We start from the raw sequence: 24,524 nt of genomic DNA, 5'->3' as shown, positions 1-24,524 counted from the left end.
AAAAATAAGATGCTTTAAAATATTGGGATCAGAGGCTGAAAATGAACTTAGACGATAAACAGTCTAAGTTCATTTGTTTGTTGGCTTTTCCGACAATTTATTCGCCACGTATGTAATCTTGACACGTGTCAGTTTCTATTTCCATTTTGCGTCTGCTTTCTGCTTTGGGAGAGACTTTTCCCTTTTCGTCTTTTTAGGTTTTCGGTTTTAGATTTCTAAATTGCAAATTACGCAAACAGTTTATTGAGATTTTTATTAAGGCCGAATATATCTAAAATTGACACAGTTTTTCATTTTAAACATTTTAAGTGGGCCTTGTTTTGATTGAATGTACGCCGGAAGTATACTAATCAGACACTTTATGTTGACATAATTGACAGCGTGAGTGGCACATGTACAATACTCATGTTTATTGTCCATTACTAAAGTCCTACTCAATATTTTTTGCATAAATATACGTGCATACATACATTTATCTCTTAATTATTTTATTTTTACTTAGAAAACCCTACCAAGCATGGTTTACTTTTTGACAAACTATACGGTACAACTCACCGCTATCAATAATAATTTTTGACCTACTATAGGTGTTCAATTGGATCAAGACTTACTTAAGGTATCTAAATGAAAAATCGTGATAATTTTAGGTGTCTTCATATCTATTCGGCCTTTTTTAATTCAATGGGATTGACCTAGATATTTGTTGGACTCAACACCTTCACTTTTGATCTATTAAACATTAAACCTAGTTTTTATTGATTATTATGTTGAATAAATGAGTGTCAAATATCCTTGATATCGTAGGGTTTGATTAATTTATCTGTATTTATTCTGATTATCTTTAGTCTAAAATTTGTATCTATTTTCAAAGATATTGATGGCCTAAAAATAATACTATGTGCCAACAGCTGGTTAATAGTCATGAAAACAAGAATTCTATTTTCATTTTGGTATTTCATTTACCCTCTTTCTCTTGTTTTTTCCCTCTTTATTTTACCTTTACTTAATTAATTATTCAATGTTGATAATAGTATTTATTTCTTTTTAATCTTTTGGGAGAGAAAGAACAAAGAAAACGTCACTACGCATAGATTGCCAAAAGGGAGAATTTTACTGGGTTTAGCTAGAAATTGGTTGAGATTCTTTCTTACCCCAAAAGGTGAAAAATGTACGGTCCTTTACAAAGTCTCTGAATTTGTGTTCTGTCCAATGTTTAGCAATTTTTGGGAAACCCCACGAATACGCTTTGACTGTTCTATTTTATTTATTATCTTTACAAGATGAAATTAAAAGAAAATTTATTTACTTTGGAGTAAAAAGTCAGCTTCATGTATCTTCGTGAATTTGCATGTTGGGTCAATAGATATTTAAAAATCGATTAAATCGGTCGAATCGTACCGTACCGAACCGATTTTTAGGTTATTTTTAATAAAACAGTAGATTTTTATATAAATATATAACTGTACCAATAATTAGGGTATATTTTTTATTTTATAAAAATAAATCGAAAAAATATTAAATCGTAATAAAATATTAAATTTTTTCTTTGGCCTTGGAATTATGAAAGTTGTTACAAGTCAACAAGTAACTAAACTCAAAATCCCAATTCTCAAACCTATTATGCTACTTCTAATGACACTAAATTATTTCCAGCATATTCACTGGCAAGACACAAAGTATTCTAGCGATTATGAGTAGCAAACTACAATGTATTGAATATGTTTCCTTCCGTATGATTTATATTTATCTTTTTGAATATTTAATCTTCTGTAGATTTTATTCTTGAGTCCCAATTTGGTTAATATCTTTTTACTCGTGTGATTATATTTTTTTTGTCTTTACTTAGTTTCTTTTACGTTGTTGTAGAATAGTTGATCAATATATACTATAGCCATCTTTCATGTTTTTATAATTCATTACCCTTTAAATAATAAAAATATCTAGACAGTTTTACTAAGTCCTATAAAAGTACATGTGTTATTGCATTCTACTTTTACTAGTGACTTTTATATGATATTAAAAAAATACCGAAAATTAATCGAACCGTACCGATACCGAAGAGAAACCGATATGATTGGTACGGTTTTGAAAAGTCTAATTTTGGTTGTACATTATTAAATAACCAAAAAATTGATATGGTATAAATTTTATAAAATTACCGACCGAACCAAACCATTGACACCCCTAATTAAAGGTAACATTATTTTTTACATGAACTGAACACATTTATTAAATATAAGGCGTTCAATTTAAAGGAAAGAGTACTTCTTTATCTACTATATTTTTGCATTATATTTTATTCTAGAGGAAAATTAGAATTAAGAAAATGACTAATTATTAACCTAAGTAAACGAATGCGAAAAACTTTTAACTCCACTTTTAGTCGAGGACTGAGGAATTTGATAAAATTGACATTTTAAGCACAAAGATCAAAATGAATTGGTACCAAGAGAGGAAAGTGAAGTAAACAGTTTATATACACTGGAAAAATGAAAACTTATTACAGGGCATCACGAAGAAATGAATCAAGGGGAAAATAAGAGCCAACAAATGGCGGCTCTCCAACTACAGCAAAAGAAACCACCAAACAGCAAAACCTTTGCCAAGTAACATCAACAAAACTGCATGAAAATTCACCCAAAAAGTTTCATTTATACCAGAGGTTCTGCAATATCAAGCTATAGGTTTAAGCTCAAACAGATAAGTCTTGATTTCCACCGCCCCTTCCCCGACCACCCATTCGGCCTTGTCCACGACTATAACCTCTGCCACCACCCCAGCCTCCACCTCTGCCCCTTCCGTATCCCGTGCCTGTTGAAAGCAACCAAAATGTCAAAAGTAAATATATGTAAGACATAAAGTTTCATTTTGTTGGAGTACTTCGCTTATTCTCTTTTTAATTAGAAGTACAGGTAATGCGTTGTTTCTGCAACAAGGAGTAGAGATAAAAAAAGCTAGAAAGGGAAATAAAGATAGAACAGAGATAAAAAAAAAATAAACAAAAAGCGATTACGTTCGTGTTGGCCTCGACTAGAAAGGGAAAAATTCACTAACTTTTAGCTTTTAACATTGGCAGTCAAGTTCTAAACAAAAGATGCCATTTATCCAAAAGAATGTTCAAGACAAAAGGGAGTCTTGGCGTAACGGATAAAGTTGTTGCCATGTGACCAGGAGGTCACGGTCGAGCCGCGGAAACAACCTCTTGCAGAAATGTAGGGTAAGGCTGCATACAAAGACCCTTATGATCCGTGTCCCTTACCCAGACCCCCGCACATAGAAGGGAGCTTAATGCACCGGGCTGCCTTTTGCCATCTACCAAATCTGTACACAAACTTTTTGTAACATGAAAAAGAAGACAAGAAAACCTAAAGATCTGTGCCGGGTAATTTTTCTGAATTTCTCCTCCACCCCAGTGTAGGCGACAAATGTGATTTCTTTGTAAAACAACTTTGAACTCTATTTTAACTATTTTTATCTTCTAGTACCATGTATCATGTGTGAGAAGGCACGGGAGAAAATATGTTATTGATATTGGATGATAAATACAATACAAGAGGTCCCTATTTATAGCTATACACTACAAGGAGATATTACTCCTCTTCCAATGTGGGACAAGACTACACTATACATATCTATAAACTAACACTCCCCTCAAGCCGGTGCATACACATCATATGTACCGAGCTTGTTACACATGTAACTAATACGAGAACCAGTAAGAGACTTAGTGGAAATATCTGCTAGTTGATCATTCGATTTTACAAACTTTGTAACAATATCTCCTGAAAGTATTTTTTCTCTGACAAAGTGACAGTCGATCTCAATGTGTTTAGTCCTCTAATGGAACACTGGATTTGACGCAATATGAAGAGCAGCTTGGTTATCACACACTAGTTCCATCTTGCTGATTTCTCCGAACTTTAACTCCTTGAGCAACTGCTCGACCCAAACTAACTCACACGTCGCCATAGCCATGGCCCGATATTCGGCTTCGGCGCTAGATCGAGCAACTACATTCTGTTTCTTGCTCTTCCACGAGACCAAATTACCTCCTACTAGAACACTATTTAGACGTAGAACGTCTATCAAAAGGTGATCCTGCCCCAGCATTTGTGTACCCAACAATCTGCTCGTGGCCTCGATCGTCGAATAGTAATCATTTGCCTGGAGCTGACTTTATATACCGAAGAATGCGAACAACTGCATCCCAGTGACTATCACAGGGAGAATCCATAAACTGACTTACAACACTTACCGGAAAAGAAATGTCAGGTCTAGTCACTGCGAGGTAATTCAATTTGCCAACCAACCTCCTATATCTCGTAGGGTCTCTAAGAGGCTCCCCCTGTCCGGGCAGAAGCTTAGCATTCGGATCCATAGGAGAGTCAATGTGTCTGCAACCCATCATTCCAGTCTCCTCAAGAATGTCTAAGGCATATTTTCGCTGTGAAATAACAATACCTGAGCTAGACTGAGCGACCTCAATACCTAGAAAATACTTCAATCTGCCCAGATCCTTAGTCTGAAAGTGCTGAAAGAGATGTTCCTTCAGATTAGTAATACCATCATGATCATTACCAGTAATAACAATATCAACAACATAAACCACTAGATAAATACACAGATTAGGAGCAGAATGCCGATAAAACACAGAGTGATCAGCCTCACTACGAGTCATGCCGAACTCCTGAATAATTATGCTGAACTTACCAAACCAAGCTCGAGGGGACTGTTTCAAACCATACAGTGACTTGCGCAATCTGCACACACAACCATTAAACTCCCCCTGAGCAACAAAATCAGATGGTTGCTCCATATAAACTTCTTCCTCAAGATCACCGTGGAGAAAAACATTCTTAATGTCTAACTGATAAAGAGGCCAATGACGTACAACAGTCATGGACAAAAAGAGACGAACAGATGCTACTTTAGCCACGGGAGAGAAAGTATCACTATAATCAAGCCCAAAAATCTGAGTATATCCTTTTGCAACAAGACGAGCCTTAAGCCGATCAACCTGGTCATCCGGGCCGACTTTGACTGCATAAACTCAACGACAACCAACAGTAGACTTACCTGCAGGAAGAGGAACAAGCTCCCAAGTGTCACTCGCATGTAAAGCAGACATCTCGTCAATCATAGCATGTCACCATCCTGGATGAGATAGTGTCTCACCTATAGACTTAGGGATAGAAACAGTGGACAAAGAAGATATAAAAGCATAATGTGGTGACGACAGACGATGATAACTTAAACCGACATAGTGGGAATTAGGATTAAGTGTGGATCGTACACCTTTGCGGAGTGCAATTGGTTGACTAAGAGGAGACAAGTCCGCAGTAGGTACAGAATCTGATGCGGGGCGTGAATCACCTGGGCCTGATGCTGGATGTGGACGACGATGATAAGTCAAGAGTGGTGGAGCTGCAGAAGGTTGAACTGGATTATGTGGAGTAACTGGAGCTATAGGTGGTGGAGCTACAACCGGAGCTGTAGGTGGTGGAACTGGAGCTGTAGGTGGTGGAGCTGGAGTGACTGAATCTCCAAAAGATGAAACTGGTAGTACCTCAGAAATATCTAAGTGATGACCTGAACCTGTGAAGTATGATTGGGTTTCAAAGAAGGTAACATCAGCAGACATAAGGTACCGCTGGAGGTCAGGAGAGTAGCATCAATACCCCTTTTGTGTTCTCGAGAAACCCATAAATACGCACTTAAGAGCACGAGGAGCTAACTTATCTTTTCCCGGAGTAAGGTTATGGACAAAACAAGTGCTTCCAAAGATACGGGGTGGAAGAGAAAACAAAGGTAAGTGGGGAAACATGACAGAGAATGGAACTTGGTTCTGGATAGCTGAAGATGGCATACGATTAATAATATAGCAAGATGTAAGAACGGCATTCCCCAAAAACGCAACGGAGCATGAGATTGTATGAGTAGGGTACGAGCAGTTTCAATAAGATGTCTATTCTTTCTTTCAGCTACCCCATTTTGTTGAGATGTGTACGGACAAGATGTTTGATGAATAATCCCATGAGATTTCATAAACTGCTGAAATGGGAAAGACAAATACTCTCGGGTATTATCACTACGAAATGTGCGAATAGAAACCCTAAATTGATTTTGAATTTCAGCGTGAAAGGTTTGGAAAATAGAAAACAGCTCAGATCGATTTTTTATCAAAAATATCCAAGTGCACCTGGAATAATCATCAATGAAACTGACAAAGTAGCGGAATCCTAAGGTGGAACTGATCCGACTAGGACCCCAAACATCTGAATGGACTAAAGTAAAAGGTGACTCTCTCGATTATCAAAACGCCGAGGGAAATGGGAGCGGGTATGCTTACCGAGCTGACATGACTCACTCTAGAGTGGACAAGTGAGATAAACCAGATACCATTTTCTGAAGTTTTGACAAACTGGGATGTCCCAACCGTTTATGTAATAAATCTGGTGAATCAGTAACAGGACAAGTTGTAGAAGGAAGACAAGATGTGAGTCCATGTGATTTAGCAAGGATAAGGTAATAAAGTCCGTTTGATTCACGCCTGGTACCAATGATCCGCCCCGTACTGCGTTCCTGTATAAAAACATGGTCATTAAGAAATAAAACAGCACATTTAAGTGATTTGGTTAAGCGACTAACAGCTATGAGATTAAAAGGACTATTGGGAACATAAAGGACTGAATCTAAAGGTAAGGAAGGAAGTGGACTTGCTTGACCTATTGCAATTGCCATGGTTTGAGATCCATTGGTCATTGTGACTTTTGGAAGAAATTGAGAATACGAAATAGTAGTGAAAAGAGATTTGTTACCAGAAATATGATCTGATGCACCTGAATCAATGACCCAAGACTCAAAGGATGAAGATTGGGAGAAACAAGTCACGCCATTACCTGTTTGAACAACAGAAGCTATCTCAGAAGATGTCTGCTTACATGCTTTATACTGAAGGAACTCAATATACTCTGCTAAAGAAACCATCCGACTATTCAAAGCATCGGTTCCCATGTCGCTACAATTAGTAGTAGTAGGATTAACTTGAAATAGTGAAAATAAATAACTCCTGTGAAAAAAACTGAAGAGATAGCTTGAAAAACACTGTTTACAGCAGGAAAACAGAACATTGTTCTGTGCTGGAAAACACTGTTCATACCGGAAACACTGTAGCTCGCCGGAAAATTCCAAAGTTGTCGGAATTTGTTGTAACCAGGATGGATAGACTCGGAATTCCTTTGCGAGCAAGCTGTCCTGAAGAAATATTCAAAAAATGGCCAGAAAGGTCACTGTTCACGCCGGAAAAATATAAAAGTGGCCGGAATTTGATTTGAATTAGATGGGTAGGCTCGAAATTTTGAGGAGAGCACACTGTCCTGAAGAAGTTTCGCGAAAAAATGGTCGGAAAGTGGCCGAAACCCTCGCCGGAAAAGTTGTTGCCGCGCGTGGAGGAGCGTGGCGGCTTTTCTGCCGGATAAAATTTCAGGGGTTAGTAGTCGGAGGATGATCTACCTCGTGGTGGTGTTGGTTTTAGCACAACACCGACAGAAAGTGACTTTCACTTAGACAAGCCTTAGGTCACCGGAAAAATTACACGATGACTAAGTTCTTTCTTCCCGGTTAACGCTGGAATGACGCACAACGATCTTTTCTCACTAATGCTCTGATACCATGTGAGAAGGCACGGGAGAAAATATGTTATTGATATTGGATGATAAATACAATACAAGAGGTCCCTATTTATAGCTATACACTACAAGGAGATATTACTCCTTTTCCAATGTGGGACAAGACTACACTATACATATCTATAAACTAACATCATGCAAGTCATATTATTTTCTTAGTCTCAACATATAAACATTGAGATATTATGGTGGCATTGAATATAGGACTTACCACGGTATCCCCAACCTCTACCTCGACCGCCACCTCGGCCTGGGTTATAATATCCACCATTATCTGCAAATCCACCACCCCGACCTGGATTATAATTTCCACCATTATCTGCAAATCCACCACCTCGACCTGGATTATAATTTCCACCATTATCTGCAAATCCACCACCTCGACCTGGATTATAATATCCGCCATCATCTGCAAATAGTATGTATTAGTTAGAATGCAGGACAGAGGAAGAAACCTACCCTCAAAGATAAAATAAATACAGAATAGAAAAAGCTAATATCCTAGTGGAACCGGCATGAGTCTCCCCACACAATAGGTGTGGATTCGAATCACCGCCCCCCTTCCCATTCCCATTCCCTAGCCCCATGTAATTGAAAAAAAAAACAGTTATGTATAAAACATCTACGAATCAATACCTTGGTAGTAGTTTCCATAACCACCCCAGCCACGTCCCCTTCCTCGCCCTCTACCTCTGCCCCTACCTCGACCTCGACCACGACCACGGCCACCATATGAATCTGAATATCATGTTTTGTAAGAAAAAAATAATCACATTAAAACAGCTGCAAAATATTGGTTGCAATGTAATGATGAAACATAGCTTCAATCCAATCATGAAACATAAATGATAAACCTCACAATTGCTATGGACAGGATTATGCTTGGAAAACTGATTGCTGAATGGCCATACACAATGCCAATTATCCACATGTGAAATCTCAAAATTCTCCAAAATAAATCAAAAGGAAGAAAAAGGAAAACAAGCAGCAAACTTACGGGTAATATGTAATCCAACTCATACATTAACGGTTTTTACCTTGATTACCATCTGAAGGAACATACACTTGTTTTGCTTGCTGTAGATGTTGATTCTCTGCTTTTGACTGGTCATAATCAGATGGGGCTTGGTAGCTAGATACGCAGCATTCAACCCAAGTTAGAGAGCATATATAGTATTCAAAATCTTTTCCTCAGAATAATCGAGGGGAGGAACCCTCCTTCAAAACAAAGATATAATGTTTGTAAAGCTTACCCGGGAGAGCTTTTATCCAACTCAACAGTCGACAAAGTAATTGTTATCAGGGAGACCTGGCGAGTTATCTCCAAGCTACTCAAGCATACATAAAAGATTAATCAACTGTCTGTAACTGACGCACATATAAGAAGGAACGAGAAGCAAGAGTAACATGAACTTACGGTTGTAAACCCTCTTCAATGGGCTCATATGCATCAGTTATGGTAGTTGAGCTTATAGATGTATCTTGATACAACCCGGGAATTCTCTTCTGTTTTACAGATACAAATCGTGCAAATAAAATCAGCTGTCACTCCTGTACTTGCAAATTAAAATGGCATACCGCTAATAATACCTTTATAATCTCTGCAACGGCAACTGTTTTACTGATAGCCTGTCCCATTGCCTTCAAAACAATTTCCTTTGTTCTTTGGTCCTGAACATGACGGTGGAGATATATTAATGAATATCATGCAATGCAAAATAACATAATGTACAGATCCCACAACATTGAGTTAAGGCAAATACTTTCAGCAGCATTTTAGTTTGAGGAGAAAGAAGGAAAAATAAGAAACTTTGTGCATTGAAACAAGAACGTACAACGAGAAAATTGCACAAGGAGGCAATGTAAAGTCACTTAACAAAAAAGTTTGACAAAAAGTATAAATGACTAGCTAGAGCTTTCCCTTCCCTTTACTGTCCTTGTTTTCGGAAGAAGACAATAGACACATGGATCATAGTTGATGCAAACATAATAAATGAAGGAATGACTTTTTAGCACCCTAAAGATAAATATTAATAATGAGCAGTCTCTCTATTCTTAAGCTGAATTTGGAGAACACACTGACAAACCAAGACTTAATTACTTTGACCAGCATCTGTGAGACTAAACAAGTTAACAAGGGGATTAGGCTCAGAAAAAGATAATTCAGACTAATTTATGCAACACGTGACCAAAATTAGCATTAGAGATACGATAACGTGCAATTGAAAAGCCACACCGCCACACTAAAACAAGCTTGTTTGATGAAAATCAGCGTATGGATTCCAAATCACCTGCCTCGAGGCCTAATAACTTATTGTATTTTTCCACAGCTACTTGTTGTAAAACATAGAAACCAAATGACGTGCCCAACATCTGCTGATACTATTCCAATTGGTTATGGAATTGTTCTTACGATTCATTTAGAAGTAATAAGTCCGCATTCTTCTTATACATCAATTTAGAGCTCGATGACCCATAGAAAGTAGTCTTATTTATTTTAAACCAAAACCTCACTAGCTACTGTATTTGAAGTTAGACTATCAGAGAAGTCTAGTCCTTGAAATTCAACATATGGTAACCTAGAAATACCATACGCCAAATTCAGAACTAACAAGCTTAAATGAGATCAATTAAAATGCAATTTCATACTCATACTTTCAACTTTCACCGTATCGGAAGCTTCAACCTCTTCTCCTAAATTTATTAGAGAAATCAATTTTAAATAACAAAACAATGTTATGGAGACAACTTTTCAATAACCTACTATTTAAATCCACTGGAGTTTGTGAATTGTAAGAACGATGCACAGTTAAGACAAAAGAGATTCATTAAGTGGGCTCTTCAAAGTTCAGCTCACTAATATAACTCAAATAGACAGTACTTTTGATAGATAGAGTCTCTTTATTGTGTCTTCCTCACCACTGCACACCTTCTTATATGGATGTAATATCGATGAAAGACTCTTTTCTCTTTTTTCACAGCTTAAGGGCAAGAACATAGACTGGGAAACTACTACAAACTAATAAAAAATCAGTCTTTAACCATTTGGGACTGATTTTCCCTAATCATCAAAACAAACATAACACGGAAAATGCTATCAAGAAATGGGGGAAAAAAACTAAAACCCAACATCAAGTTGAAACTTTTCCTAATCCCCATATGAAACTAGGTTCAAATTCAATTAGACACAAAAGTAGCAAAAATAAAAAAGATTCTTTATCTTCTTCACCTCACTTGTAAAAAGGGAGAAAGAATAATAATAAAAATAGAAACTTTACAAGATAGGGTAAATACTACAAATTCAAATGTGAAAATATTTCAACAGCCACAAAACTGAAACAAAAACATCATAAAGTTGATATCTTTACAAAACCCCTGATGAAACTAGGCTCAAATTCAATTAAACAAACATAGCTGAAAAAAAACACCATAAAATTGAAATCATTACAAACTCCATGTGAAACTAGGCTCAAATTTAATTACACAAACATAGCTGATACAAAAAATCATAAAGTTGACATTTTTACAAAACCCCATGTGAAACTAGGCTCAAAATCAAATACACAAACATAGCTAGAACAAAACATCATAAAGCTGAAATCTTTACAAAACCCCAGATGAAACTAAGCTCAAATTCAATTACACAAACATAGCTGACACAAAAAATCATAAAGTTGAAATCTTTACAAAACCCCATATGAGAATACACTCAAAACAAGCAACAAATGGAAGAAATTAGGCACAAAAAAAAAGTACCTGAAGAAGAGTGGTGGCATAGCTAATGTAATTACGAATGAGACCTTGAGCAGTGACTCTGATCTCATTTTCCTTTATGGATTCCTCTGCCCTCCTTGCCTTCTCCACCTTCTGGTACCTATCCATTTTTCCTCTCCTCAACAAATCTCTCCTCTCTCTAGAGCTTTCTTTCCTTAGGGCCAAACCTTAGGTAAAAGAAGAAGAAAAAAAAATGTGAGCATGAGAAATATGAGTTTCTTTTGAAAACATATTATTATATTATTCTTATTATTATTAGGGGTCGTTTTGTTTGATACCACTTATGCCAGGATATGTTATGCTAAAATAAGTTACGATATGATTAGTTATTGTGTTATTATTTTTTATTTACTATTTAGTATGTTGTATTAAAAATGATAATTGCATAATTTTTAAGAAAAAAATATAAGTTATTCCGGCACTAATTACCCCACCCTTTACAAGGTATAAGTTATTCCGGTATTAATTTTAATCTCGAGATAACTTATACCAGGTTTATTAACTAAACAAAGTATTAAAATGATATTAAATTTTTATACCAACATTATACCTTCTTATGCTTCATACCAAACGACCCCACGAGGATTGGTGTATTTAGAGAGCCATTATTGTTTGGCTAGATAAATGCATGCAGAAAAAGATTGTGCTATGCTCTTAAAAGCTTGTACTTTGGTGTGACTGGATGGAACTTGACGTGTTTAGAAACTTAACCCTAGCTTTGTTTTCATTTCCAGCAACTTGGTTAGCTTAAAGCTTAATAAGAAGCATTAAGCTATTTTATAAAATTTATATTTGTTTTTTAATTGATTTTTTATGTTAGTACTAAGACTATTTTGCACGCACCTTGATTATTCAGTTGGTAATTTTGCTCACTAAAATTTATAATATTTTAAAGAACATTAGTAAGTAATTTTTTTATTTCATCATCTAGTAATCTCGAATACTTACACCGCCAAAAATGCAGCCAAAATTAATTCTTTTAATATTTTGAATAATTTAAATCTATTTTGAAATGATAATATAGCCTGAGTCCACGAATAAAAATAATAATCACGAAGTAGTTAGAGGTGATAGACTAATAACGGAGGTTTAAAAAAATGGGAAATAGTGACTATGCATGAATGAAATTAAAAAAGAAGAATAAGAAATGAGAAAAATATTTATGATAGCTCCTATAGTGAGGAGTCATGTGTACTTTCATCATGTTGGATTTAGAATAAGTGAATGGTACTGAATAGTTTAATTATTTTTATTTGTCTCTATCTATTGTTGTAGAAATTTGTTGTTGATGTGATAAGACAATAGGAAAAGAAGGCTTCATTGTTGGAGTTACATCTCACTTTTGAGGTTACACATTTTGGCCAAAATTCGAAGTAACTATTCAACAAAATGATCAAAACTTCTCACCATATTTTAGGCAAGACAAATAAGAATTAAAAACAATTTAAAGGGGTAAATTGTTGTCCACATGAAAGAATGTGGCATAAAAAATGAGAGCACTAAAATAACAACCAAAATGCAAGAAAGGACCAAAAAGCAAATCCTCCCAAAAAACGAACGGCAAATAATGATACATAGATCCCGCCAAATAAAATTTCATTATGGTCCCTCAATTCCAAACAAATTTTCCTTGTTCCACATTCTTCCACGTGTGCCTTTTCAACTACCATATTACTCCCCACAATCTTCCTCTTCACTCTTGCACTGGAATTAAATTTGATAATTTCTCTGCATTCAAGCTTCACACAAAAAAATCTATACATTTGTATAATTTTTTATTTAACTTTTTGAAGCTTTAATTCTGCTATAATGGACGCAGCTTCCGGGCTGGTCTACTGCAGAATTGATCCTCTGCGTCGCTCTTCACTGCCTTCTCGTGGTCTCTATTCTTCATCATCATCGTTGAAGAAGTTGAGGGTTCGGCGAAAAAACGGCGTCGTTCGGGCAATTGCGACGGAACCTAAGCCGTCGGAGTCAAAGACGACTACTAAGCCGGTCAACGGCGTTCCTAGGCCAGTCAATGGTGCTTCTACTTCTACAGTAGGTTATGCAAATTCAATTTTTAATTTATGAGTTGAAGTTTAGACACTGACGAATGACGATATAAAGAATATTCATTACTCCTATTTATTTAATTAAACAAATTTCCACATTTGTCCTTTAAATTAATAAATGTACCTTCAATTTTGTGAAATGAAGTCAATTTATTTTCTACCATGAAAATAAATTAACTAATTCAGTCTGAAGAAGATCTTTTAAAGCTGATATCAACCCAAAAGATTGTTAAATGTTTCTTTTATTTATGAAATTGAAACTTCACTGAGTTCTATATAGTGTTGTTGTGGAAAATAATAAGAAAGCAATGCAAGCATGGTTTATTGAAATGGGTTTATTGGAGTGAGTAATATACTGATGTTTGACTGATTGCTGACTTAATTTTTGTTTGGCTGCTCAGGAAGTGATAAAATAATTTTAAATTAGAGGGAAAATAAGACGCAGATTACTCCACTTTCACTAGTGTGTTTTATTATTTATTTGTTAATCGTTGTTGTTAATTTTATTATATTATTATTAGTATTATTATTATCATAATTATTATTATTGTTGTTATTGTTGGTGTTATTCTCATTATTTCTTTTTCTGATCAGTACTTTCATTATTTATTTAGTTTAACAAAATTTCACATTTGTCACTTGGATTAAGAAAGGTACCTTCAATTGGGTGTAATGAACTCAACTTAGTATTCTTCCATGGAGAAATAATAAACTAATTCAGCAATAAGAAGGTTTTTCTTTTTCTGCAAAAAAAAAAAAGTTTTTCCTTTCACTGATATCAACCAAGAAAAAAGTTGATGAGATGGAAGTTTATTGAGTTCTATAGTATTGTTCTGGAAAGTAGTAAGAAAGAGATTATTACATGGTTTATTCAGATGGAATTGTAGGTGAGTAGTATATTGATATTTTGGCTGATGGCTGGTTGAAATTTTATATTTGTGGGTTTGCAGAGATTGCAGGATGTATCACAAGAGATCAAAAGAGTGAGGGCACAAATGGAAGAAAATGAGGACTTAGCCATACTCATGAGGGGGCTTCGAGGTCAAAACCTGAAAGATTCCTTGTTTGCTGATGATAACATTGAGCTTCGCCTAGTGGAGGTCCGTGTATTTGACTTGCTAATCGAAGTATATTTATTCGAACTTTCATGCTTGTGAAGGGTCTTGGGTGATGAAAATTTCATATTCTTATTGTGACGAGAAGATGAGATGAAGTCTCTGTATCCAGAATTTGTAGATATGGATGTGTCTTTTGAGAGGTCAAAGGAAACTGATCATTCATGGATTTTTGTGGGGAGGTTCATTAGTGCAGGATATTTGACCTTAATCAAATAAACTAGCTATTTAGTGCAATTGATGAAAATTCATAAGGTGTTGTTGTAGAGAGAGATTTTCTTCCTGCCGTCAAATGGTCGATTGAAAAATTATAGAAGCAATGGAGTTTGATGACTATCCCTACAGAGGAAGAAAGCAATACTTTTTGATGATCTCCGGGATCAAGATCTTTTCTAGTGCGGTTTCATATAGTACCTAATCTCTAGTTCTCTTGGAAACAACTATGTTCTAAATTACATTTAGCTATATACAAAAGAAGGTGCTTTGCAGTCATTTATGGTTCCACAAATGTGAAGACTATCACAGTTAAATTTATAGTAATGTTGTTATTGTAGTCCAAGTTGATTGAATCTGTTGAAGCTTCCTCAAGGAGTTGGATCTTCAATATGAATGGATATTTTCCTTGTATCTCAAGATCATTAGCTTTTGGCTTGGAAAAATATTAATGGATATTTCCCTCTTATCAAAAAACAAAAAATAATAGTAATGGATATTTCCCTCTTATCAAAAAACAAAAAAATAATATTAATGGATATTTCCCTTTTATCTAGCGTTTTTTTTTGCTTTTGGCTTGGAAAAGATGTCATTTGGTATAAAAATATGTATGATAATATGTTTCCTATCTTTAAATTCTTCAGGTTGATGAAAGCAGTGAGTTCTTGCCCTTGGTTTATGATCCTAAGAGCATTTCTGCATATTGGGGTAAACGGCCACGTGCTGTTGCAACCCGTATAGTCCAGCTAACATCTGTTGCTGGAGGTTTTCTTTCGCGTCTTGCCTGGGACGTGATAAATAAGAAGGTTAAAGAGGTGAGTTGTACTGGATGATTATCCATTTTTCCTGGAATTAGTGAATTGCATGTAGAGACACATACGAGCGTGTAGTTTAATTTGTTCGTAACAGTATAAATTCGAAATCCTTTAACTGTGGGTGTTGTACGGTTCACTATGCTTCTGAAAGACGGATTTTTCGCCTTTCTGTAGTAGTCTTGATTGAATGATCAATAAGGAGCTAATATTTCGACCTTTTACTGATATCACTTCTTCATTCAAATTCAAACATTTTAAGCTTCTTTTCAGTTCTTTTTTAATCTCTTCTCTATGTAGATTCATTTGGTACTCGAAGGTAAAAGTTCTCTATGGAAACTGGAACCTAACAAGAACAAGGATAGTTGATACTGGGAAAATGTGATTGTGGCAATGAAAATCAAAATCAAAATGAATTTTGAGGTTAAAGTATTAAATGTAGTTATTCTAAATTTAACATGTCACAAGGTTGGGACATGGAGTAAAACACTAATTGATGGAGTCCTAAAACCAATAATGCCCAAATTAGTTAATGGCTGCTAAACAGTAACTATTTTGGTTTGAGTGTTCCTATTTCCTAAAAGCGGAATAGGACAAGTGACATTAACGAGTTTGCTTGGTCCGCTTGAGTCATCGCCCCTGAGATTATCAATTAATCTAGGAAATTTAAAAAAAAAAAAAAGGAACCCTGCAACTTTTTAGTAGAACTCGTTAACTTCATGAAGTTCAATTAGGAAATAGGTAATCTTCTTTATATCATCAAAGAGAGTTCAATGAGTTGGAACAGTTGTTTGGTGAACATTGAAATAAAGCTCTGATGAATTCATTTAAAATGATATACCATGCATTTTTAATTGTTTTCCTCATCCTATAACTAGTTTTTTTTTTCCGATCATTAGAATGAGGTTGCTCGAGCAATTGAGTTGAGGGAGATAGTAACATCACTGGGTCCAGCATACATAAAGCTAGGGCAAGCATTAAGCATCCGGCCAGATATACTATCACCTGTTGCGATGACTGAGCTGCAGAAGCTTTGTGATAAGGTCAGATTGATGTCATCAGGATGACATATTTCTTTACTGCCGAATGACAAAGTAGTGCAATTGAAAACACGCTTTACTGTTGCCTTCTGAACCTTTAGGTTTTCATGGTTGCTTCAGGTTCCATCATTTCCAGATGATGTAGCTATGGCCCTTATTGAGGAGGAATTGGGAGAGCCGTGGTGTAACATCTATTCTGAACTTTCTCCATCCCCAATTGCTGCTGGTAATCTTTGTTATCATCTCTAAACTATCTTTTTGGATAATGCGATGGGAATTGTTACTTCATTTTCACTATGTATTTCTTTAATCATCCTCCTTTTGTTGGGTTAACTTAATATGAGAGCTTCTTTTGTACTTTTTTCTTCTGTAAAATGTTAAAGTGCTAATTTCTAAAGTATTTTTTTCTCTTTTGCTTCGTTATGGCATTGGCAGCGTCCCTCGGACAGGTGTATAAGGGCCGTTTGAAAGAGAATGGAGACTTGGTTGCGGTTAAAGTACAGAGGCCTTTTGTCCTTGAGACAGTGACAGTTGATTTATTCATCATACGGAACTTGGGGTTAGTTCTTCGCAAGTTCCCCCAGGTATTGATTGTCCACTTGCTGTTTCTCCATTATTTTCTTATCTTTGTTGGTCTGGAAGAAATAATGTTTGTTGCTTCTGCTTTTAAGATTTCCATTGATGTGGTTGGATTGGTGGATGAATGGGCTGCCCGCTTCTTCGAAGAACTTGATTATGTGAATGAGGGAGAAAATGGAACACTTTTTGCTGAGATGATGAAAAAAGACCTTCCTCAGGTATCTACAATTCTGATAACCCCACAGTGACCCAAACAAATAAAAACCACAAAAGATTAGAAAAGAAATAAGTGAAAGAGAGGATGATAACCCTCCAATCTCCCCAGGGAATAAGAAATAGGAATGTTGTCTCTAACCAGCAGCGTGCAATTTATTACCTTTTTTTCTGTAGAAAGGATAAAGAGAAGTCTGTGAACTTACTCACAGAAGAACACATATATGTCTATATATCTTTAATGAATTGAAAGTACAGATTTCTTTAAAAGGAAATTATGATGCTTGCTGTCTCTAACAATTTTGTGACCTGTCCTGGAAACCTTTTTTCAGGTTGTTGTCCCTAAGACATATAGCAAATATACTTCAAGGAAGGTTCTTACAACAGGATGGGTTGATGGAGAGAAGCTATCACAAAGCACAGCAAGTGATGTAGGTGATTTGGTAAATGTTGGAGTCATATGCTACCTTAAGCAGGTGCAATGCTTAAACTCTTGAACAATTTTTATTTTAACATATCTATTCAACTTTTGAGTTACATATCCTGAAAAAAAGCATTATGATCTTGTTTCCTTGATTTTGCTGTTTTATACTGCCTTATCCTTTTTCTCCAGATTGATCCATGTAGTATTTTTCTACAGATATCCCTCTTGACAATTAAAATTTGTTCTCCATCTTATATTTTGTCCTTTTGGTATGCAGTTGCTTGACACTGGTTTCTTCCATGCGGATCCACATCCAGGGAACTTAATACGTACGCCAGATGGAAAGCTAGCTATACTTGACTTTGGTAAGAAGCCTTCATTTAGTGTCCTCTTTTCCCGATATTTTATGGAATAGTTCATGAAAGTTTTTTTTTTTTTTTTTTTTTTGATGAAGAACTATATTGACAAACTACCTTCAGTTTCCTTGGAACTTAATTTGATTTGGCCTTTGCAACTTGTTACAAGGCCGTACACTGCTGTAGATTCTGAACTTCTCCGGCTGTTAACCGTCTGTGTCTCTGTGTGAGCTACAGTTGTGAGATCTCATTTAACAAGTACGATATAATAGCGTTTCAATGTCATTGGCTCTTTAGTGCTTCGTCTATCGGAAACAACCTCTCTACCTCTCCAGGTAGGGGTAAAGTCTGCGTACACATTACCCTCCCCAAACCCCACCTGTGGGATTATACTTGGTATGTTGTTGTTGTTGGCTCTTTAGTGCTTCGTGGCACTTAATAATTACCGTTTCAGAGGGGGAAAAAGGCTTTGTGGCACGTAAGTTTTTGTTCACTGGGATGCACTAATGGAAGACTCGTAAAGAATGTCTAATTGCTGAGTACTCGAGTTAATAGGTTGAGGGTCCACGCTCATGTGCATAGTACTACGTGATACTTCACCTGCCTTGATCAGTATATCATTTTTGTAGGGACAATATCTTGCTTAGCGTATAACCTTTTGGTTAGGTATAACCCAGTTTTTCTCTTGCATGGAAGATCTTAACCAGGATTTACGGGACATGGAAGTTGACGTTCATCAGAGAATTTCCTGAGCAGTGGTTTATAGTTGATTCTTCTTATCATGACTTTCAAATTAATAATTATTCTATAAGGTTGTATGCTACTTTCATTCTCTGCTAGTACACTTTATGTCTGCAATTCCTTTAATACACCGCTGTTAACTGATGAGTGAAGCTATTTTATCTATATCGACCTTAAATCTCTACCACCCGCGCAACAATTAGTTTCTTTATTTCTCCTGAAGTATCATGTTTTTCAACTGTTGAATATCTACCTCGCATGTTTTTTTTTCTTTTTTTGTGATTCTCTTTTCTTTTGAGAAGGGGGGTGGGTGGTGGGTAGGGGAAGGGAGAGGGGAGCAGAACAGCTTAAGGTGCTTACTTCCTTTGTTATTGATCAGTTTATTACTCTTTGATTGCTGTAGGTTGACATAAGTTTATTTTGCTTTGGCAGGTTTGGTTACAAAATTAACAGATGATCAGAAATATGGTATGATCGAAGCCATAGCTCACCTTATTCATCGAGATTATGGTGCCATAGTCAAGGACTTTGTGAAATTAGGTTTCATTTCCGAAGGGGTCAATTTGCAACCCATTTTGCCTGTACTTGCCAAAGTTTTTGATCAGGCACTTGAAGGTGGGGGAGCAAAAAATCTCAACTTTCAAGAGCTGGCAGCAGATTTGGCACAAATAACATTTGATTATCCATTTAGAATACCACCCTATTTTGCTTTAATAATTCGAGCAATAGGCGTGCTGGAGGGCATTGCGTTGGTGGGAAACTCTGATTTTGCTATTGTGGATGAAGCTTATCCATATATAGCACAGGTACACGCATACTGTGCCATTGTTCATTTATCCTCATATTCTTTCATTCACATGTCTCATTTACATGGATTCAGATTGCTATAATTGCGTGAAACAACAATTGCCATCTTTGCAAGCGTAATGCAGTGTTAGCTGATAGCATGGTTTCACAATTGCAACATACTAATCTTGGAGACTAAATTTGGTTATGCATTTGGGTCTTACATGGGAGGCTGTCGAACACCATTGATAATGTCTTTAACCTACTTATACAATTCCTGTTTTACTCAAAATAGTTTAAATTTGGGTTGTAGAACTCATTTAAGTCTATGGTACTAATATAAGCAGGAAATACTTCCCAATATGTTACTCCTTTGGTCCTATATTAGTTCTGCATCTTCCTCTTTTGTCCATCCTATGAATTGGTCATTTTCATTAAAAGAAACCTTAAGCCATTATTATTCTATGAGATAAAGATTTTACATGGGACCCATATTTTTTGCTTTTCATGACTCTTTTCCTTTTCTGTTCTTTACAAGCTAGAAAGCCACTCCCAAACACCACATATTGTGCCCCTTTTAACACTAGAATAGTATACATTTTTAGCTCTTCTTGACACTCATGCCGATCAATGGTGGGATATTCAATTTGAGATGGAGGGGTCACTATCTTGTGACAAATTTACTTTTGTAGGTAGACAGCAGAAATGTATAACAGATGAATCACTTTATGATAGAGGACCTTTGCCGAAACAGACTCTTCAACTCCTGAATTTTACTGTGAGATTGAGATGCTCAATAAATAGTTTCTTTTAGCGCCCCAAATATTATGGTATGCTTTATTAATATTAATAGTAATGTTGAAGTTTTCAGTCCATTTGTTGTCATGTGAGTCCATGAAATTATTGGAGTTAGTGAATCTATTTAAATCTGTTCATCAATTCCATGTCCTCGTCCAACAAGATGAACTTGTGTCCCTGTCATTCATTAAAATGACAAACTATTATACGAAGGTAGTAGCATGGACCTTTGTCTACTACACCGCTTGTGATAAATGATACTCCTATAACTCATCTGGAAGCTTAAACTTTGGAGGAGATTTATTCAATGATTTGGCTCTGCAAAACTTAGTTCCTTCCTTCAGGTGTCACTTTTAGATAATTTGAATTCTCATTGTTTACACTGTGCATTTTCTTTTCCTCAGAGACTGCTAACGGATGAATCTCCACGGTTACGGAATGCTTTACGTTACACAATATATGGGAAATCTGGTGTGTTTGATGCTGAAAGATTCATAGATGTCATGCAAGCATTTGAGAATTTCATAACTGCAGCTAAGAGCGGAGGTGGGGAGAGTTTGAATGGGAGAATGGCAGAGCTTGGGATTCTGCAAAGTCAAACAAATAGCATTATTCCTTTTCCTTCAAGTGCTTATCAGGCAGATCAGCCAGTTCAAACCAGAGCTGCATTAGCATTTCTGCTCTCTGATAAAGGGAATTTTTTCCGTGAATTCCTTTTGGATGAGGTATGTGTACAGATTTGAGAACAGTCACTATTGTCTCCTTGACAGATGATGTTCTTTCTAGTCGCATACTTAATTCATATTCTAGTCATACATTCATGCTCCTGACCCATTTTTAGTGTCGTAATTTGACTAGGCATGATTTTATGGCAATAGAACTGGAGATAAAATTTACTTAGGATCTTCTTTTTTGATAACTGTGGTGTCCGGGTTAGTTTGCGCGCACCTCGACTAATTTCAAGGGATACCTGCTATCTCCCACCAGCACAGTTATCAGATAACTCCGCCCACCAAGGCTTGCCAGACGGGAAGAAATCACCTAGCGTTTTTCCTCTGTTGGAATTTGAACTGAGACCTCATGGTTCTCAACCCACTTCATTGACCACTAACCACGCCCTTGGGTGCTTAAAATTTACTTTAGGAATTTAACCCTGTTCTGCATAGAAGTGAGTCCAATTGACATATTCTTTTACTAAGATTTCGAAAAGGTATTGAACGGTATATGGAAACTTTTCCCTTTCAGGAAAGTGAATACACCTTTAGGACAGAAAAGTAAGATAGTCATTTGTGACTCTGGAAGTTTTAATTTGCATTACGTGTAAGTGATATGAGTAGCATCTGCTTTGCAAATGTACTTCAATTGACCACTGCTTTGCTGTAATGTCTAGTAGATTCACTTGCTTTCTTGTCCTTTATGTCTGAACCATTACCTAAATATATTCCTCAGTATGCTTTCTGTGTAGTAGCTGATTCCATTTCTCTCTCATACACAATACGGAACCAATATTAGAAATCCCGGTCTCAGTTATCAGAAGATTATAAGAAAGTGCTGTCAAAAATCCCATCTGTTCTTATATGATAATATGATAACACTTTTGTTGTATATTTTTGCTATGTGTCTTCTTGATGCCATTTAATGAAGTTATCTTACTTCATCAAAAAAAAAAAAAATATTTGGTGGGACCATATATGTCTGGGATTTCAACTGCATAATTTTCTTCTTCATGCAAGCAGATAGTGAAGGGCATCGATGCATTAACAAGGGAGCAGATGGTGCAAATAATGGCATTCCTTGGAATTCGAAATGCAATTCCAGTATTCAGTATGGTTCCTGCTTTCGTACCTATTAAACCTGCTGCACTTGTACCATCAGTAACTGAGGAGGACAGAGTCATATTAAACAATGTTCAAAAAGTTGTTCAATTCTTAACTGCTGGGACTGCATCAAACCAGGTATTTCAATTTTATTCTATGACAAGTTATCTCCAAGGAAGAATTAAGTAATTCACTCAGCACACAACACAAGAAAAGAGGTTGCTCCGATGTTTTTACCTCTGGGCAGACAAATTGCAATTGCTCTGCACAAGGGTTAGTTAAGCATTAAATCATGTTACTAAGGTCCTGTTTCATTATGAATTGATAATTGGTAACCATGGTATCTACATGGAAAAGAATTCTTTGTTTGTGGTTGTGGCCGTTGTGGGTGGTAGTGTATAGTGATATTGTGCGAGAGACATTCTCCCCGAAGACTAGGATTCTTGCTTCTGAATCATCAAAGCCGATGTTTAAAATCATCTGCTGACGGAAATTCCTGAGATTTCCTACTCCCATAAATGTTTTAGATGTGTCTCGTGAAATCTTAACTCCTCTGAGTGTGCTAGAGTCAACTTTTTGTTGACAATTTATTGGTTTAAAAAACATAACTAGCTTGGGCTATCATAACACTTCACAAGCAGGTTAAAGAAAAAAAGACAAAATATATACCAGGGTACGTGTTGGTTTTTTAAAAGATGGGGCAGCAATAATATTAAAAATATTGATTGAAAATGTCTCTACTTTTTTATTAAACATAGAGGGTTTTAAATAGCCAACGTGAGAACATAATCTGCAGAAAAACCTGCATAAGAATAATTTAAAAATCCCAAAATATCTCAACAAACCTAAAAAATCTAACAGAAATTTAAATTTAAAGAAGTAGATTTATCCTAAAACTAAGCTAACTTATTATGCTAAAAGATTGCTAACAGTAACTGAAGCAAATCATCAACAGTACGGCTTGCCATGGAAAATGGATTATGTATGCATAAGAAGTTAAAACAATACTTGAAGTCTTACTGATCTAAAACACTAATTAGTGATATTACAGTATATCTGAATTCGAACTCATGGGGAACTTAGATTCTTAGTAATTTCATTTTGTTGATGTTGTATATACTATGTTGCTCGGGTTCTCAAAAAATACCGCCGGGTGTGTGTCGGATCCTCCAAAAGCAATGCCTTTTTGGAGGATCTGACATGAGCAACATCGGTTGTATATGTAAGGTGTACCGAATCTTGGACAAAAATAGCTCAAGTTAACTAAAGTGCTGCTATTTAATATAGGTTATCTACTGTAAAAGCATCATAACTGTATTTCTTTCTCAGGGTTTGGAGGGAGCTACTGTTCCCAGAGTGATCCAGGAGCTTCTCCCAGTGCTTCCAGGCTTCTCGGCCAAGGTTCTTCCCGAAATTCTTAGTCGACTTTCTTCTCGTGTAATGGCACGCTTGATACGAGATGCACTTTTGTAATTTTGATACTCTTAACCTTACAGTTTCCCCTTCCTGAATTGTGCATATGAGTCACAAACTTGAGAGTACGTAGAAATAGCAAAAATGTATTTATTGTGCCCTTAGTGTGGGTTTACCAATCATACTGACAAGTATAGCTTCTGTAATATATCAGAACAGATGTAAAGTTCCATACACTGAAAGAATATGATACTAACAGCAATTCCCTTACAATTCCCTTACAATCTGTACGATTTCTCTGGTTCCATATACTGCAAGTTATTGAATTATAAATGTGGTAAAATAGGTAATTGTAATACAAATTTGCAGGAGGCCTTTAGTACTCGTATTCTGTGGTGGTATGCCTATGTGGTTGGCTACATTGTAATCTCATCACCTACTACGAGTCTGAACCTTTATATTAACCCGCTAGGTTTCAAAAATTGGTAAAGAATACATACATTTTTCTAGTAAAACTGGAGTTGATCCTATAGAAACTGCGGAGGACATGCACCTAACTTCAATTCCAGAGCATTTAACAAGAATATATGATTGATCCTTATAATTCTAACATTAACTTAGTTCAGTGTAGATTTGTACATCTCCTTGATCCCTTCTCTTTGATTCAGATTGTGGAGTATTTAATTCACAATGTAGACAGG

The 24,524-nt window shown here is 36.0% G+C and overlaps 2 protein-coding genes across 6 annotated transcripts; one reads left to right on the top strand and one right to left on the bottom strand.

Moving 5' to 3' along the window:
* Positions 1–2,459: 2,459 nt before the first annotated feature.
* Positions 2,460–11,680, bottom strand: LOC107821405 (uncharacterized). 5 transcript variants are annotated; one of them, XM_075229437.1, is made up of 9 exons: positions 11,445–11,680; positions 9,279–9,359; positions 9,106–9,194; positions 8,942–9,016; positions 8,726–8,820; positions 8,548–8,585; positions 8,325–8,426; positions 7,900–8,097; positions 2,460–2,811 (listed from the first exon to the last, which is right to left on the bottom strand). In XM_075229437.1, the coding sequence occupies exons 1-9, from the start codon at positions 11,568–11,570 to the stop codon at positions 2,674–2,676; spliced, it is 942 nt and encodes a 313-aa protein (XP_075085538.1). In that variant the 5' UTR covers positions 11,571–11,680; the 3' UTR covers positions 2,460–2,673. The 5 variants fall into 5 exon arrangements, with proteins under 5 accessions (XP_075085538.1, XP_075085537.1, XP_016503323.1 ...); XM_075229436.1 differs by lacking the exon at positions 8,548–8,585 and adding an exon at positions 6,819–6,899; XM_075229438.1 differs by lacking the exons at positions 2,460–2,811; positions 8,548–8,585 and adding exons at positions 2,860–6,582; positions 6,819–6,899.
* Positions 11,681–13,063: 1,383 nt separating this feature from the next.
* Positions 13,064–24,090, top strand: LOC107821406 (uncharacterized). Its single transcript, XM_016647838.2, has 13 exons — positions 13,064–13,502; positions 14,467–14,616; positions 15,489–15,659; positions 16,556–16,699; positions 16,817–16,922; positions 17,132–17,280; positions 17,368–17,493; positions 17,821–17,964; positions 18,190–18,277; positions 19,442–19,815; positions 20,998–21,318; positions 22,330–22,548; positions 23,740–24,090. Exons 1-13 carry the CDS (start codon positions 13,272–13,274, stop codon positions 23,881–23,883), a joined length of 2,367 nt encoding a protein of 788 aa, XP_016503324.2. The 5' UTR covers positions 13,064–13,271; the 3' UTR covers positions 23,884–24,090.
* Positions 24,091–24,524: the final 434 nt, after the last annotated feature.

Source organism: Nicotiana tabacum, chromosome 14, assembly GCF_000715075.1.
Source record: "Nicotiana tabacum cultivar K326 chromosome 14, ASM71507v2, whole genome shotgun sequence".
In the NCBI taxonomy this organism is placed as follows: Eukaryota; Viridiplantae; Streptophyta; class Magnoliopsida; order Solanales; family Solanaceae; genus Nicotiana; species Nicotiana tabacum.
This window is presented reverse-complemented; position numbering and strand designations above follow the sequence as displayed.